We start from the raw sequence: 13,873 nt of genomic DNA, 5'->3' as shown, positions 1-13,873 counted from the left end.
TTTTTTATTTTCTCCTCCGTCAAGATTTTTTGGCACAACTGTTTGCTAAGTAAGAAAACAAAATTTTATTTTTATTTTTGTTCCGCCCTCCTCCGATGAATAAAAAAAGTCTCGCCTTAGAAAGTAAAAAATTATTGAAATAGTAAATCAGTTAAATTATTTTTATTAAATGTTCAAGCGTATAGCGTATTTTTAGTGTCTATGCAGCAAATTCAGGAACTTATTATTCATACGTCAAAACATTTCTTCTGATGTAACCTATGTAAACTATGTAATTGGATGGTAGGCAACGTTTACTTCTAAAAATACAGTTGTTCTGTTAACTACACCACATGGCATTTTTGAACAAGATTAACCCCGTTAATTATTACTTTGTCTCCTTTTCCGTTGTGTGTCCTAAGTTTACACTTCCATTGCTTTCATTCTTGCAGCTAACTACTTAGAAAATTGGAAATGTATCCAGACGTTGAAAGGTGATGGACAATACATGAAACCATTTGGAACCGCAAGTAATCAGATGCTTGCCAGAGAACAAGAGGAAACTTCACGACCACCGGCCAGAGGATGGTTGTTATAGTGATAGATATGACATCATCATTCCATTTCTATAATTAACCTCCCTATATACGTTTTGCTCTGAAGTATAATCATAAGACCTTAACTCAATATTATCAAATGCAGAGATTTCATCACCTAAAAGAGCAAATTTTTGTTTTTGGTTTTTTGTTGCTCAGTGTAATGATTCAAGGTTTGCTGGATGGTATGCTGTGTACCTTAACCAGTCAATCATGATTACTTTTAGTTGTGAAGATGAAGATGATACGTGGATGCCAACCTATGAGACTTTAAATCCCTGAGATTCTAGTCGTAGCCACCTCTTATGCCAGCCACTCCCTGCGCACGACGGTTGTCGGCCGACTCGATTCCACGATGCGTGCGCAACTTTAATTTTTATTTGATCGTTCAGACTGCCACCGACAATCAGCAGATAGTGTCACTTCGTCTAACTCTCACACAGAACGGAGTCGTACAATCGTTAGCAGTGAATGCCCAGCATTGGCAGAGAGAAGTCGTTTTTATAAATCTTTAGTGTGATATCGAAAAAACAGAACATCTGGGCTTACACCACAGGTGGGCAAGCTGTGGCCCGCAGCAATTTTACTTTGGCCCTCAAAAATAAATTAAAACTGTGGTAGCGGCAATCTAAAATCTTTGGCTAGAAAATACCTTGTTGTTAAGGCCCATTGCTGAAAATCTAATACTAAAACTGCGCATAAAGCAGTATACTGTAAAAAGTGTATGAAGGTTTTCAAATGCACATTGGAAACATCACATTCTTATCATTAAGTTTTTTATGCCCCCCCCCCCCACCATTGCTTACACAAAAATGTTTACTGTTCTTTTTCTTTGTATATCTAGAAATAGGTGGCCTGATGTTAGTATCATTCATGATGAAAAGCAGCCAGAATGCATTTTGTAATGTATTTTTTATTTTATAAAATACTCCCACCCAGGGCTGACACATAGCATGAAACAGTTCACAGTGCGTCAACAGTAATAAGTGAAAGTCTTGGAATTCATGAGATTTTATTTATCTGTAGTGAAACTGGTTCATAGAAATTAGCTTTGAGTCTTGCAGAGAATAAATATTTTGCGAGTCTCACTAACTACCGTACGTAATGATGGCCATCATAATGCAGATGTTGCTGTTGATGGTAATGGTGTTTCCATCTACCATTATAACTTTAGCATCATTTGTCTTTACAGGTCTCTGTATCCCCATTTCTAACGTCACTCCTTTTTTTTTTTGCTTTTTTTACACATTTTGGCATGTTAAAATTAAAGGATCATATTTTTGTTGTTTTGTAATACCGATTATTAAACATGTTTAAAATGTCATGGTAGGAAATTATTTTGTGTTGTGATCAAAAGTTTAAACTTTCATTAATTTAAAAAAAATTATTTTTGTAGCACTTGATACAATGCCAGTGCTGTTATTGTGTTTATTTTTATTTTTTTGTACGGTCTGTCACAATTACATAACCTGTAAATATTGCTGTAGATTTGCTTTTTAAAAGTATTAAATATTTAACAATTATGGATCAGTGCCCCTATGAGTTAAGACATGCTTTTTTATCCAATTGTATTGATGTAAGCATCCTTATAAAGTTGCTGTTCAAGTCTACATGACACTATTAACAAATATGTGATGATATGTTCATGGGCATTTTGTAACTACGGGCGTGTTTCTGCTGAATAACGCCAAAAACGTGTTTTTTTTATAAACGGTTAAATTCCTTCTGAACGTGTTTCTAGTGAAAAAGTGCAACTAATAAAAACAAGGTGATGCAAGCATTGGCAGGTGGGCGGAGCTTAAATGACGGTCACCAACGGAAGTTAAAGCTGACCTTCTTACGAGGTACAGCACATGTTGCGAAAGAAGTAAACAAAACACTACGAATGTATTAAAAAAAGTATGTTATGAACTTCAAGCATGTCATCCTATTGCTTTAATTTTTTTCTTCGCCCCGAATTTCCCACAGACGGGCAATCAAACCAATGAAGAGGTCAATTTGGGTCACCGCCGGGTCATGAAAAACACGGTATTGCATTGCAGCTGAAAAGTGAGCAACAAAACACGTTTTCTGAACGTGAACCCTATAACAAATGTGTGGAAAAACACACGTTTTTAGAACGCATTCCTAACCATGTTTTTGTTTTGTGGCCCGTTCCTACTGGAAGAAACAGGCCCTACAAGTGTTCAAAGATGTACTGTACTGACACCTGAATGAAATATTAATTTTTCAGTTGCTGATTTTTATTTACTTTCAATTAAAGTATCTTTTTAACAATTCTGAATAAATATTCCAGAAAAATGTATTATGGAGAGTTTTTTTTTAAACAAATAAAGTAGATTTTACGATAAATTTGACACAAAAAATAGGGTTTTGATCACTGCTGTACCTATGTTGTACACCACATAGATCCTGCAAGTAACAATCTTGAAAATATTATATATCAACCATGTGCGTTAGTAATTTATCATGCCCACCCCATCCCCCCGATATAGAAACAATATGACATATTGCTTATCTTATTTATAATATAGGCCACACACCTGTGTTTGAAACTAAATACTGTATAAGCATTTTCATCATGGTTTTATGTACAGTATTACAAACATATTCTTTCACCATCATTACACATTGAGGCCCTTCTTTTAGGTAAAACGATCTATCTTAAATTTTCTTTCTTGAGTTTGGGACTACTGTATTATGTGTTTAAATAACTTAGAAGCTAACCCTAAAAAATGCGCGCGAAGCATGCAAAAAAAATTTTGTTTTTAATTCTAATTTCGTCAGAATTGATAAAAACTCCCTAAAATGTGCAATTTTTACTCTAACAAGAAATGCCCGCGATATGCGGGAAGTTTGAGATTTTTACGCACCTTCAGGGGGTGGAAAGGCAATCTTCAGGGGGTGAAGAAAGATTTTCCACTGATGGATATTTTCCCCTTGTCCCCCGGTGGTTACGCCACTCCGGAGAATATCTGGCAGCTTAGATCAAAGGAGCTATGGACACTTTTTGAAGTGGAGAAGGGGTTGCAGGGTGTTGTGAGTCCTGGTCATTATAATATCTTCCGTTTTATTCCTCTTCGCTCTTTCTTTTCCTTTCCTTTTTTCCCCCTTCTTTCTCTTTCCCTCCCACTTTTCTCTTATTACTCGGCTCGGTATGACGGCTTGGTCAGCCACTTGGTCAGGGATGTCTGCCCCCCACCCGCCTGTTACGCCACTGAAATCAACAGTAGCTATGGAATTCCCAGAAGGTAGCAATTACTGTATGTCTTCTCTCTTTTTAATTCCATTTCTTCTCTAACCAGTGCACTTTGTTTATGTGCAATAGTTTTACAAATTTATAAACTTCACTTCTAAAGCCTTCATTTTCTCTTTGAATAACACCCCACCCCCTCAAAAGTGACTCGTCAAAACTAATAGAAGCAACATCATTCATTGTTAGCACATTTTATTAGTCCAGTCAATCTATGGTTATGGTTTTTGACCTAGACAAAATTGCAACATAAAATTTTGGGCTGTTACTATCTAAACCCCTTCCCAAACGACATATCAAAAAAGTAGAAAAATGGGCGCATTGGAAATATTAAAACACAATCATCTTGAATAAATAAAAAGGCAGAAGAAATGATTTTGTAGCTATACTACATAAAATCAATAAAACATCAATGACTTGCTAGACTGAAAACGCATTTTTAATCAGATTATAAATAAAATACAAAGATTATTATATTAAAATATAATATAAAATTCACCTGCGGAATGATTAAAATATTCTTCATTTTTTGAATAAATGGCATATTTTCTGTATACCAAGTTATTGTAATATACTGGTTCATCTATATATTTGAATACAAGTCAACGGCAGTGGCGACGCCAGCGGGGGCCCCCATCGGTCAAAGCTCGTTGGGCAGTCGGACTGAAAAAAATTTTAAAAATTGGCCTATTTTTTTCTATCCCAGCCATCTACTAGTCTAGAAGTCCCATTTAAAAAACAAATCTTGTTTTGGGAGGAGGGGATACCCCCTCCCATACCCACCCCCGGCTATAGTTACACCCATAAATACTTAGCCCCCAAGTCGGACATCTTAGCCCACACATAAATTATATCCTAGAGCCGCCACTGGTCAACGGACGATAAAACATATCTCGTAATTTATAATACAATATATTAATTTAAATAATAAGCATCGCTTTGCTCTCTCAACAAATTATTTGTTGTCCACATACATCTTAAAGCAAATGTACAAGCTTTCACTACAAGATTACATTATCCAACACATTATATAAAATTGTATTTGTAAGCATTAATCCAAATATAGTACATATTACATTTCATTATTAAAACAAGTGCAACAATAAGTTCAATTAAGAATAATGTTGTCAAACACCTACTTTTAAAATCAAAATATCCACACCTAATTTCAGAATAAAATTTTTTCAAAATATTGATTTGTATATGCCTAATATAATAAAAATAATAAAGTCAGTAATATTCTAATAGGTAGTTTTCGCCACACGACATTAACCTTAACTTTAACGTAGTACCCAACATACAACGTAGACTCCGCTCCTTTTGTAAACAAATCAAAATATGCATGCGCAAACCTGTAACTAACGTACGTCAAGCACGTAAAATCCTGAAATTAACCAACGCAAGATGAATAAATTATGACGTCATCCGTTAAAGTTAACGTTGTGCTGTGAAAACTACCTACTGATACCAAAACTCTGCATTTATAATCAAAATATTTTTCATGTTTTAACCGTTCATTCAAACATGGTTGTACCTCAACAATTCAGGATTCCTCTATATTGCTTAAAACCTTTCTTATTGATAGCTTATAACTTACAAGATAACACTAACAGATGCATTACATTCCCTATATTAATTGGACTTTTTCTACTTGCTACACGTGCTACTAACATTGCAAGTAAAGCTGCAAACCTATAACAGTGGCAGATCTAGCAGAGGAGCTTTGCTAATGCATTGAGTGGAGTCAAAAGTAATGTACTGTATATTAAAGTATATATACTCGTCGCAATGACCTATTTTTGGTTCCCTTCAACAGAGTCATTTGCACAAAAAATGGTTTTATTCATCGTCTTGCCCTCTCATTTAATAAACTTTCTCATAATTTTACGTTGATCGATATTTTTCACCAGAGCCTTAGTTCATTCAAAAACAGCTTATCGCAATCTTTACTTCATAATACCTAAGTGAATTTTTTTTCTGGGTGGGTTAATTCCTAAATTTTTGTGTGTGTGTTTCTGTTTGACCTTTGTTCTGTCCGTTTTTTGATGTGTTTTCTTCTTTCGTGTTTTGTCAGCTTTGTTTTCGAATATTTTGTCTTGTCTATGTGCTGGTGTTGGATCTGTGTTTTGTCTCCTTTTGTATGTCTGCTTATTTATTTTTTTATTTTTATTTATTTATTTTTTTTAATTTTTAATTTTTTATTCTTTTATTTTTTTTTTGTTTCCGCAACTCTTAGCTTAAGATGTCATTCATAATATTTTTATAAAAAATTTTACCTATTCCGATTTTCTAATGTAATTTTATCAATTATTTACTTGTTTTGCATTTGTTTGTTTATTTTCTTATCTGGATTTTTTATCTGTATTTTTTTGAACTTGCAATTTTTAGCTTAAGATGTAATTTTTCGCAATATTTTTGTAAATTTATCTATTCCAGTTCATACTGTAATATTATTAAATTTGTAATTTAGATGTAATTTCTCGCAATATATTTGTAAATTTCTCTTTTCCATTTTATACTGTAATGTTATTTATCTTTCACTTGTTTGTATTATAAGACATCCTGTAATTGGCTTCCGCTGTTGGATGATTTTTGAAATAAAATAAAAATAAAATAATCGTCTAACATGTAATGAAGTTAGCATAGAAGATACTTTTTTAAAACAATGTATACATTTTGAATGATTCATACATTCATGAGACTAAAGCTGATTTGATTTACATTTCAATTCAGACTGAAAATAAGAATAGTTTTGAGAGGCCTTCAAGGGGCCAAGCTTGCAGGACTCGCCACATCCAGTGCTGACTAAGGCAATCGCCGTAGATTTAGCGGTACACATTCAGCTTAAATTCTGTCACCAAGTAACTTTCTCAATTTAAAGTTTTCAACACCCTGTCAACAAAATCACTGGCTCTGCCATCGGCGACTTCTATTGCTTTTAAGCTATCAGGTATTATCGCATCTTCATCAAGTTTGGCTGGAATTAACATTCCTTCACTAAGGTTGTTGTTTTCCAACATTTTCTGGACAACAGTTTCAGCAACCAAAGTCGGACTGCCAGTCAATGGCTTTGATATATAGCCCACAATTACTTTTTGGCTTCTTAACGCTGGCTTTACTAAATAGTCTAATACAGGTTTGCCAGGCATTTTTGTGTCCTTTCTAGTCAAACATTTTACTCCTGGTTTTGCATGTTGTAGATCTTGTGACAATTTTTCATCCCATTCAGAATCATCACTGATAATGTAAATATCTGCTGGATTGAAAAAAAAATGCAAATGTTCTTAATTTTAGGCTTGGAGATAAGCCAGGCTTGAGTTAAGCCCGGCTTAACGCTTAACTTTCACGGGCGTTCAGACTAGCAGGTTTAGCCAGGCGAGAATTTGCATAATAATAAACTGTAACCAGGAAACATGTTTCAAAACATTGCTCGCGAAACGTACGTACACTCGCTCACAGCGTATGTAATTGAATGCTGATTGGTCATTTTGTTACCCGGAAGTCAATGCAAGACCCCCTGCAACGATTTAAGTCCGTCTTACAAAAGTGGCAAGCCAGGCCTTGTTACTATAGGAACACAGCCCGGCTTCAGATAAGCCACCTAATTCAGACTGGCAGGTGGATAAACCCGGTGAGTTGAGTCGGGTTTATCCACCTAGTCTGAACTAGGCCACAAACTTTTAAATACCTCGCTTGTAATAGTAAGGTATTAATAGGTCCACTGATTAACTTCAGATAAGAAAGTATAATACATACTCCAGGAAATTCATGCCATCGTGTTGGGATTCAATATTTTGACATTAATTATGTCATCATCAGTAATGAAAACATTCTCCATACAGTATTTACAAGCTTACTGTATATGCACAAATACCAAAAGTGTCAAACCAATCATGTATGTATTATACTTTCTCTATAATAAGGTATTATTTGCAAGATCAGATTTACTGTAGTAAAAGAAAACAAATTGATTATAATATTGATTTTGTATCTTCATCATTATCATCACCACCACCATCATCATTTCCACAGTCACCACCAAGGATACTTGAAGAAGAGTGTAACATACCTATTTCTCCATCAACAGCATTTTCAAGTTTTCCTGATTCTTCAAATAAAATAAAACAAAAATAAGTTATTTTCTAAACACTAACATTAGTATAAAGATAATAGCTTTACAGATTCCTAATAAAAATTAGCATCACGAGAATACAGTAATAATAAAGACTAAACTTGTATCAATCTCACCATTACTATTATCTTGTTTTCTGGATTCTTCCGTTTTTGTAACACAAACAGGAAAACACTAGCCAAAACCATTTGATATTTGAAAGATAGGATGTAGGTAAATAAAGGTAGGAGAATAACCCATTTCACAACGTCATTATGCTGAATTAAATTGATCAAAACAACGTTTCTCATTTTTATTTTAAAACATAAGGAGTTTTAAGTCCAATCTATCGTTAATAATGTCAGCAAATAGTTGGCATAGAATTACAAAGGAAAAAACATCATATAGTCAAAAGGTACCCAAGGTAACTTACAGGTAAGGACTTTCAATACTGTATGTAAATTGCCAAGAGCCCTTCACTTAGTTTTCCGAAAAACTATGCATGATGTAACATAAGGTGGATATTTACATGTAAAAAATAGTACATTTTAACATTTGGGAGGGGGTGGAGAGTGCACCCCTGTAAACTTGTATATGTTCTATTTTTCATTAAATTTGGAATAACCAGCTTCAAAGCAAATATTTATATTTACTGTGATCATTCCTTGCCATCTTGGATTATGATATCTACCAGTATTTTGTTTTACTGGTAAAATAAAGAATAAATGTATAAATAAAATGAAAATTAGCATGTAACTAACCTATGGCATCTCCAGCACTATCATTCTCACGTTTTATTCGTTTAGCACTTTCAGTCTCTATATAAAATACATAAAACAGAAATGAATATCAATATTAAAAAACAATTATTCGGGTAGAAAATCCTTTGTTTTTATGGCCCAATGCCAATCATTTGTATAAAGTAATATTAATATTGAGCATAAAGTGGCAGTGGAGTCTTGAAATGCCACTGTAAAGAGGTATAAAAGTGACGCATGATTGGAGCACATTGCAACTAAAATTTTCATCATAAGACGTCTATGTACAGCCTTCAGTGTGAAATTAAAGATTCACTTTGGCCGGGCTCCAACCAATTTTTATGCCAACCCCTGATCTACACTATATGATCTGTTAACAGTCTATGGTGCTTATTACAATATATTTAAAAAATAATCCAGCTGTAATTTATACAGAACCAGGTTCTTTAATGATATATTTAAAAAGTCTTGTCAAATATTCTCTACATTCCTGGACCCGTTTGGCAACAAACCTTCAGGTTTAAAGGGGTTATCTAATGCTTCCTCTGACCTTATACTGTATTCATTTTTTATTTTCTTGCTTCTTATGTGGTTCCTTTTCAGTTTGGTTATTGTTTCTTTCTACTTTTTGGTCTTCAAAATTGTACCTTTCTATACTTTTTGTTTTTGTTTGTGAACTGTCTGATTTCTTTTTAAACTTTTTGATGTTGATCTTTGGCTATTGAATGGTTTTATATTTGTAAATTTTTCCTGTCATTTTTTATATTCATTCGATGTTCCTTTTGTTGTTTAATGATTTTCTTTGTATTGAGCATGAAATAAAAACTAAGAAACATGTAAATTAATACATAATATTATATTGGCACAGGGAAGAGGCAGAAACTGAGAAGAAATATTAAGGGGGCGAGTTCAGAAAAAAAAGCAACCTGCACTTCTCGGTCATGGACATCTACAGCTACATGCAAATTTTCCTGGACAAAAAATGTTCTATACCTTTTTGATGTTTGCAAAATGCTGGCATCTTCATCTGCCTATTTGTCTTTTTGGATTTTCTTTTCCTCATATCTTAAAAAAAAAAAGGTCACTCAAATAAGTTCAACAGTATCAGTATAAAAAATAGTCTTATATTTTCATACAATTAGGAGAGGGTATCTGCATGTGTTTAAATCTCACTTAGCATTTTACTGTATTACGTATTCGCCTATAGACGTGCTTGCATGCGGCAGTCCACAGAACCCTGACGGACTGATATGGGACTTGACCCATAAAGGTCAGACGAGGCCCTGATTGCCGGTCGTTATAGTAATTGATGAATTTATACATTTTTGTTTTTTTTTTCATCCAAACTAGTATCAACTAAAAGCATATAAGCTAGTCTTAAGAATTTAAATGGCAGTATATCTTAAACAGGCAACTTACTTTGTGTTCCATTTTCATTAGGATCAATATTTTCAGATTCCGCTATTTTAATAAAATAGAAAAAAAAAATTAATTACTTACTAAGAATAAGATGTCAACTGACAAAAATAAAATTGAAATCTGTCTGCATGGTTTATCATCCATTGTCAAACCAAGCTTTGAGATGTTAAAATTCACCAGTAACATTTTAGTTTTTGCTTCCTTTATTTTTTAAACATAAAATGTTCATAAACAAATTAATATACATCAGATTAGCAGAATTATATTGTGTTAGTTTGCTTACACTCCAATTCAAAGAAATCATTGCCCTTTATTCAAAGATCCAGTACTTGCTCAAGTCCACCCCATTTTTTAATGAACATTCTTCATTAACCTATATAGGCATCTATAAATCATTGTATGCATGGTGTCTTCAAATGTCTCTGTCTCTTTTCGGAGTTACTGTCTTTTTTTCAAAACAAAATTTAATAACAAGAAAGATCGACGTTTTGGGTCCATCATGGAACCATTCTCAAACAAAAATACCAAGCAGTGACAGGAAGTAATTAATTTACATATCAATAGGGCCTACTGTGTGGAGCCATAGTGGAGCTAAGCAAAATTTTGTTTTATTTAAGACTGATTAGTGGATCCTCTGGTGTCTTCAAATATTAACAATTATTTCAAATAATTTAGAAATTTAATACTAAGCAATCATCTCCTACAGAAAAAAAATCACTCTGAGACAACTTTGTTTAGCGGTTTTTAGATTTGATTACCTTTATGGCTTTCAGGCAATGCTGTAGCCAGCTTTTAAAACAGCCACCTAAGATGATTTTAAGCCAAGATTTGTTAGGATGATTTGATAAATCAGCTTAAGATTTTTGCTTAGGGACATCTTAACTTTTTTGACTTAAGACATTTTCTAAGCTGAGATTAATAAATCCCTGGCCTGATACTCATCCCTCCTATTTTTGCAACAAGGTCCCCAACAAGAGCAAAGTTGGCGTAATCCAGTGTCGATTAAAATGTCTCCAAAATGGTCCAGGGCAAAAAAATATGGGGTTTCAGAGTCTTATTTAATCGATTTTATATGTGGGGGGGGGGGGGGGATGGAAATAAAATTTTCTACGGAAATGTCCACCTTGCCCCCACAGCACTGCCTCTGCTGGTTTCTAGAAACACTAAGTATAGGTTTAGCAGAGGAGAAAGCAATGACTGAAAACAAAACATGATTCAGAGTCTGTGTTAATTTGTAGTCCTACAGTGTGAAAATTATGTTCAGTATTCTTCTTGGAAGTTTTTTTTTTAAATGAATGTATAATTAATATATGAATATACTGTAGACCTACCTTTAAGATACCCGCTTGGCATTACATATGCATTCATCTTCGTCTGCTTTGTCCTCGACATTTTATTTTAAAATGTTTATCCTCAGATCTCAAAAAAAAAAAAAAATTATTTTATAGAGTACAGTTCAACATAAGGCTACTGAAGTTAGGAATTCTAGGCAATAGATGTAGATCAAAATATTTTTTGCAGGCCCTAGGCCTACTCTACATTGAGTGATGAATATTTATATTGAAAAGTCATAAGAGAAACAGCTAAATCCTTGAGTCACTCTGAATTCTAGGCCTACATTGGCTCTATTTTGAATTCCTGGATACGTCACTGATTATATTCTTTTAATTTGCGATTTCGCATCAATTATTTTTCTACCGAGTTCAACAGAATTCTTAAGCAAGCTAGCAAAATGCATTTCAGTAACTAATTCCGTAAGTAAATACAAAATTCCTGTAGCACCTGATAATTATTTGCCTAGAGTGCAAATGGTTTGCTTAAAATTACAGGTACAGGACATCAGGAGAGGATGAAAGATTTACATTTACAGGCCACTTTTTCTAAAGTTTTCACAATATCATCAGTAATCTGACAGAATTCAATCCAACTCAGATACAAGTAAACTCGGCCACAAAAAGTTTGGCTACAGTCAACTCGGCTGCAGTCAACTCGGACACAAGTCATCTCGACCACAAATCAACTCGGCCACAAGTAAACTCAGTCACAAGTCAACTGCAGCCTATTTACTGATACTAAACTTTGAAGGAGTAATTCATGAAGTATAAAATACTAATTCTTTAAGTATTACTATAACTTACTTTTAATTGTTATTATTTATTGCTGTTAATATTGTTGTCATTGTTGTTATTATTATTGTTGTTTTTATTACCGTTAGTTGTAATATTCATTATTAGTCTTAATTAGCATTAACATTATGTATTGTTTAAATTTTTGCAGATAATATTATTGTTACTATATAAATAATAAATAATTCTAATTTTTAAATTAATATTATTATTCATATTATTATTATTATGTAGGCCTATTAGTCTTAGTATTATTAGTGGTTCTAAAATAGTATCGAAATGTATGCCATCATGCATTCATTAGATTTTAGTTGGATTCAAAATAAATTTTTAACATTTAAAAAATCATAATTTGGTTTTTCTATTTCAATTTTTTTATGATTAGGTCTACAGTATGTACTCATGTTTTATGTCAGTGTTTTAACGTGAAAAACATTAATATATGTGTTTTTCTTAATTATTAAGACTGCTTAAATTGTTAATGTTACATTATTGTCAGAATTTATTCCATTCTGTAAGTGGCGGGTTTTCTCTGTTGAATAAAAGTACAGTGTGAAGAAGTACTCGGATCTCACGACGATGATCACAATTTTACTTTGTACTTCATTACAATCATATTGAAGAAAAAGGATGCAAAAACTGAGTAATATAATACAGTATTTACATTTCATTTTAATTATTTTATTCTATATATAACATTATAATAACTTGTGGCCATGTTGACTTGTGGCCAAGTTGACTGTAGTCGAACTTTTTGTGGCCGAGTTGACTTGTGGCCGAGTTGACCTGCTTCCATCTAAAAAGCAAGTATATTAGTTGTGTAGGTTATGTATTAACCAGGGAGTTGTTAGGCCTAGGCTAGGCCAGGCCCTGGTAGGCCCGTGATAAAATAAAAAAAACACAAAAAAAACGTAGTAATATTATATTTCCGTAAGTCCGTAATTGTCTAAAAGTTCCGTATTTGAGAAGTCTGGATTCATCCATTGTTTCCCAACACACAGCATTATTATGTTAATGAGCAGATCCTGCCCCAGCCTAAAGAGGGGCCTAGGCCCTAACTAACTAAGCCTAAGCTATAAGCCTAGGCCTATACTGATACTATTATGGTATTTATTATGCAAATTACAAATAATACCGACAATTAAAAATATTTAGGCCTACCTTGGCTAGGCCTAGATATTTTCTGAATTCTTACAACCTACAACAACAGTCCTTAAATTTTCCCGGGACAGCCTTTAAGCCACACCCCCCACGCGAGCGTGAGCGACGTCAATCAATCGATTGGACATTGTGAGGGCGCATGTCATACATCCGTTGTGTTTGAAAGAAAAAGTCTGGGTTGATCGGCATCCCGAGATCACTCGAAAAGGGGTACGTGCACACGCAGCGCTATGCAGAGGCAATTGCGCGAAACCTTTGAAGTCTGATGTGTTCCCCGCCACCTTATATTAGGCATTTTTCGTTTTGACTACGCGGCCAGTCTACTACGAACTAATGGACCGTGACGGCAACGCCAAGACTCTGTTCGCGTACTACACCAAGAGCTGTTTCGTTTTTTTAAGGCGACTACGACGTGTCTCTTATACACATCTAGATGTGTAAAAGAGACAAAAGTCAATGTTGCGTGCTAC

The 13,873-nt window shown here is 33.8% G+C and overlaps 2 protein-coding genes across 3 annotated transcripts in view; one reads left to right on the top strand and one right to left on the bottom strand.

Annotated features, from left to right (window-relative positions):
• Nucleotides 1-2,880, top strand: part of LOC117106876 (nucleoporin SEH1-like) — a 16,181-nt gene extending 13,301 nt beyond the window's left edge. The window contains exon 11 of the mRNA XM_033248378.1: nt 432-2,880. Coding sequence (XP_033104269.1) covers nt 432-577 — 146 coding nt within the window. The 3' untranslated portion in view covers nt 578-2,880. The remainder of the gene's footprint in view (nt 1-431) is intronic.
• A 3,455-nt stretch (nt 2,881-6,335) lies between these two features.
• On the bottom strand, nt 6,336-13,524 carry LOC117106899. Of its 2 annotated transcripts, none has more exons than XM_033248417.1 (7): nt 13,404-13,524; nt 11,448-11,535; nt 10,117-10,158; nt 9,691-9,762; nt 8,701-8,757; nt 7,898-7,936; nt 6,336-7,084 (listed from the first exon to the last, which is right to left on the bottom strand). In XM_033248417.1, exons 2-7 carry the CDS (start codon nt 11,506-11,508, stop codon nt 6,699-6,701), a joined length of 657 nt encoding a protein of 218 aa, XP_033104308.1. In that variant the 5' UTR covers nt 11,509-11,535; nt 13,404-13,524; the 3' UTR covers nt 6,336-6,698. The 2 variants fall into 2 exon arrangements, with proteins under 2 accessions (XP_033104308.1, XP_033104309.1); XM_033248418.1 differs by having other exon boundaries at nt 6,336-7,081.
• Between the last annotated feature and the right edge of the window lie 349 nt (nt 13,525-13,873).

Source organism: Anneissia japonica, unplaced genomic scaffold, assembly GCF_011630105.1.
Source record: "Anneissia japonica isolate Jap-2015-1 unplaced genomic scaffold, ASM1163010v1 scaffold1165_len1893470_cov193, whole genome shotgun sequence".
In the NCBI taxonomy this organism is placed as follows: domain Eukaryota; kingdom Metazoa; phylum Echinodermata; class Crinoidea; order Comatulida; family Comatulidae; genus Anneissia; species Anneissia japonica.
Note: the sequence above shows the minus strand (reverse complement) of the source record. Positions and strands in the feature narration are given on the sequence as shown.

Bases quoted from the DNA above. Each gene is read 5' to 3' on its own strand.
- LOC117106899 (XM_033248417.1), bottom strand. From the start codon at position 11,508: ATGTCGAGGACAAAGCAGACGAAGATGAATGCATATGTAATGCCAAGC. The intron at 10,159-11,447 runs GTAGGTCTACAG...TTATTAAAATAG, and splicing joins GCCAAGCGGGTATCTTAAAG to CGGAATCTGAAAATATTGAT. The intron at 7,085-7,897 runs GTATGTTACACT...TTTTCAATCCAG, and splicing joins TGCTGTTGATGGAGAAATAG to CAGATATTTACATTATCAGT.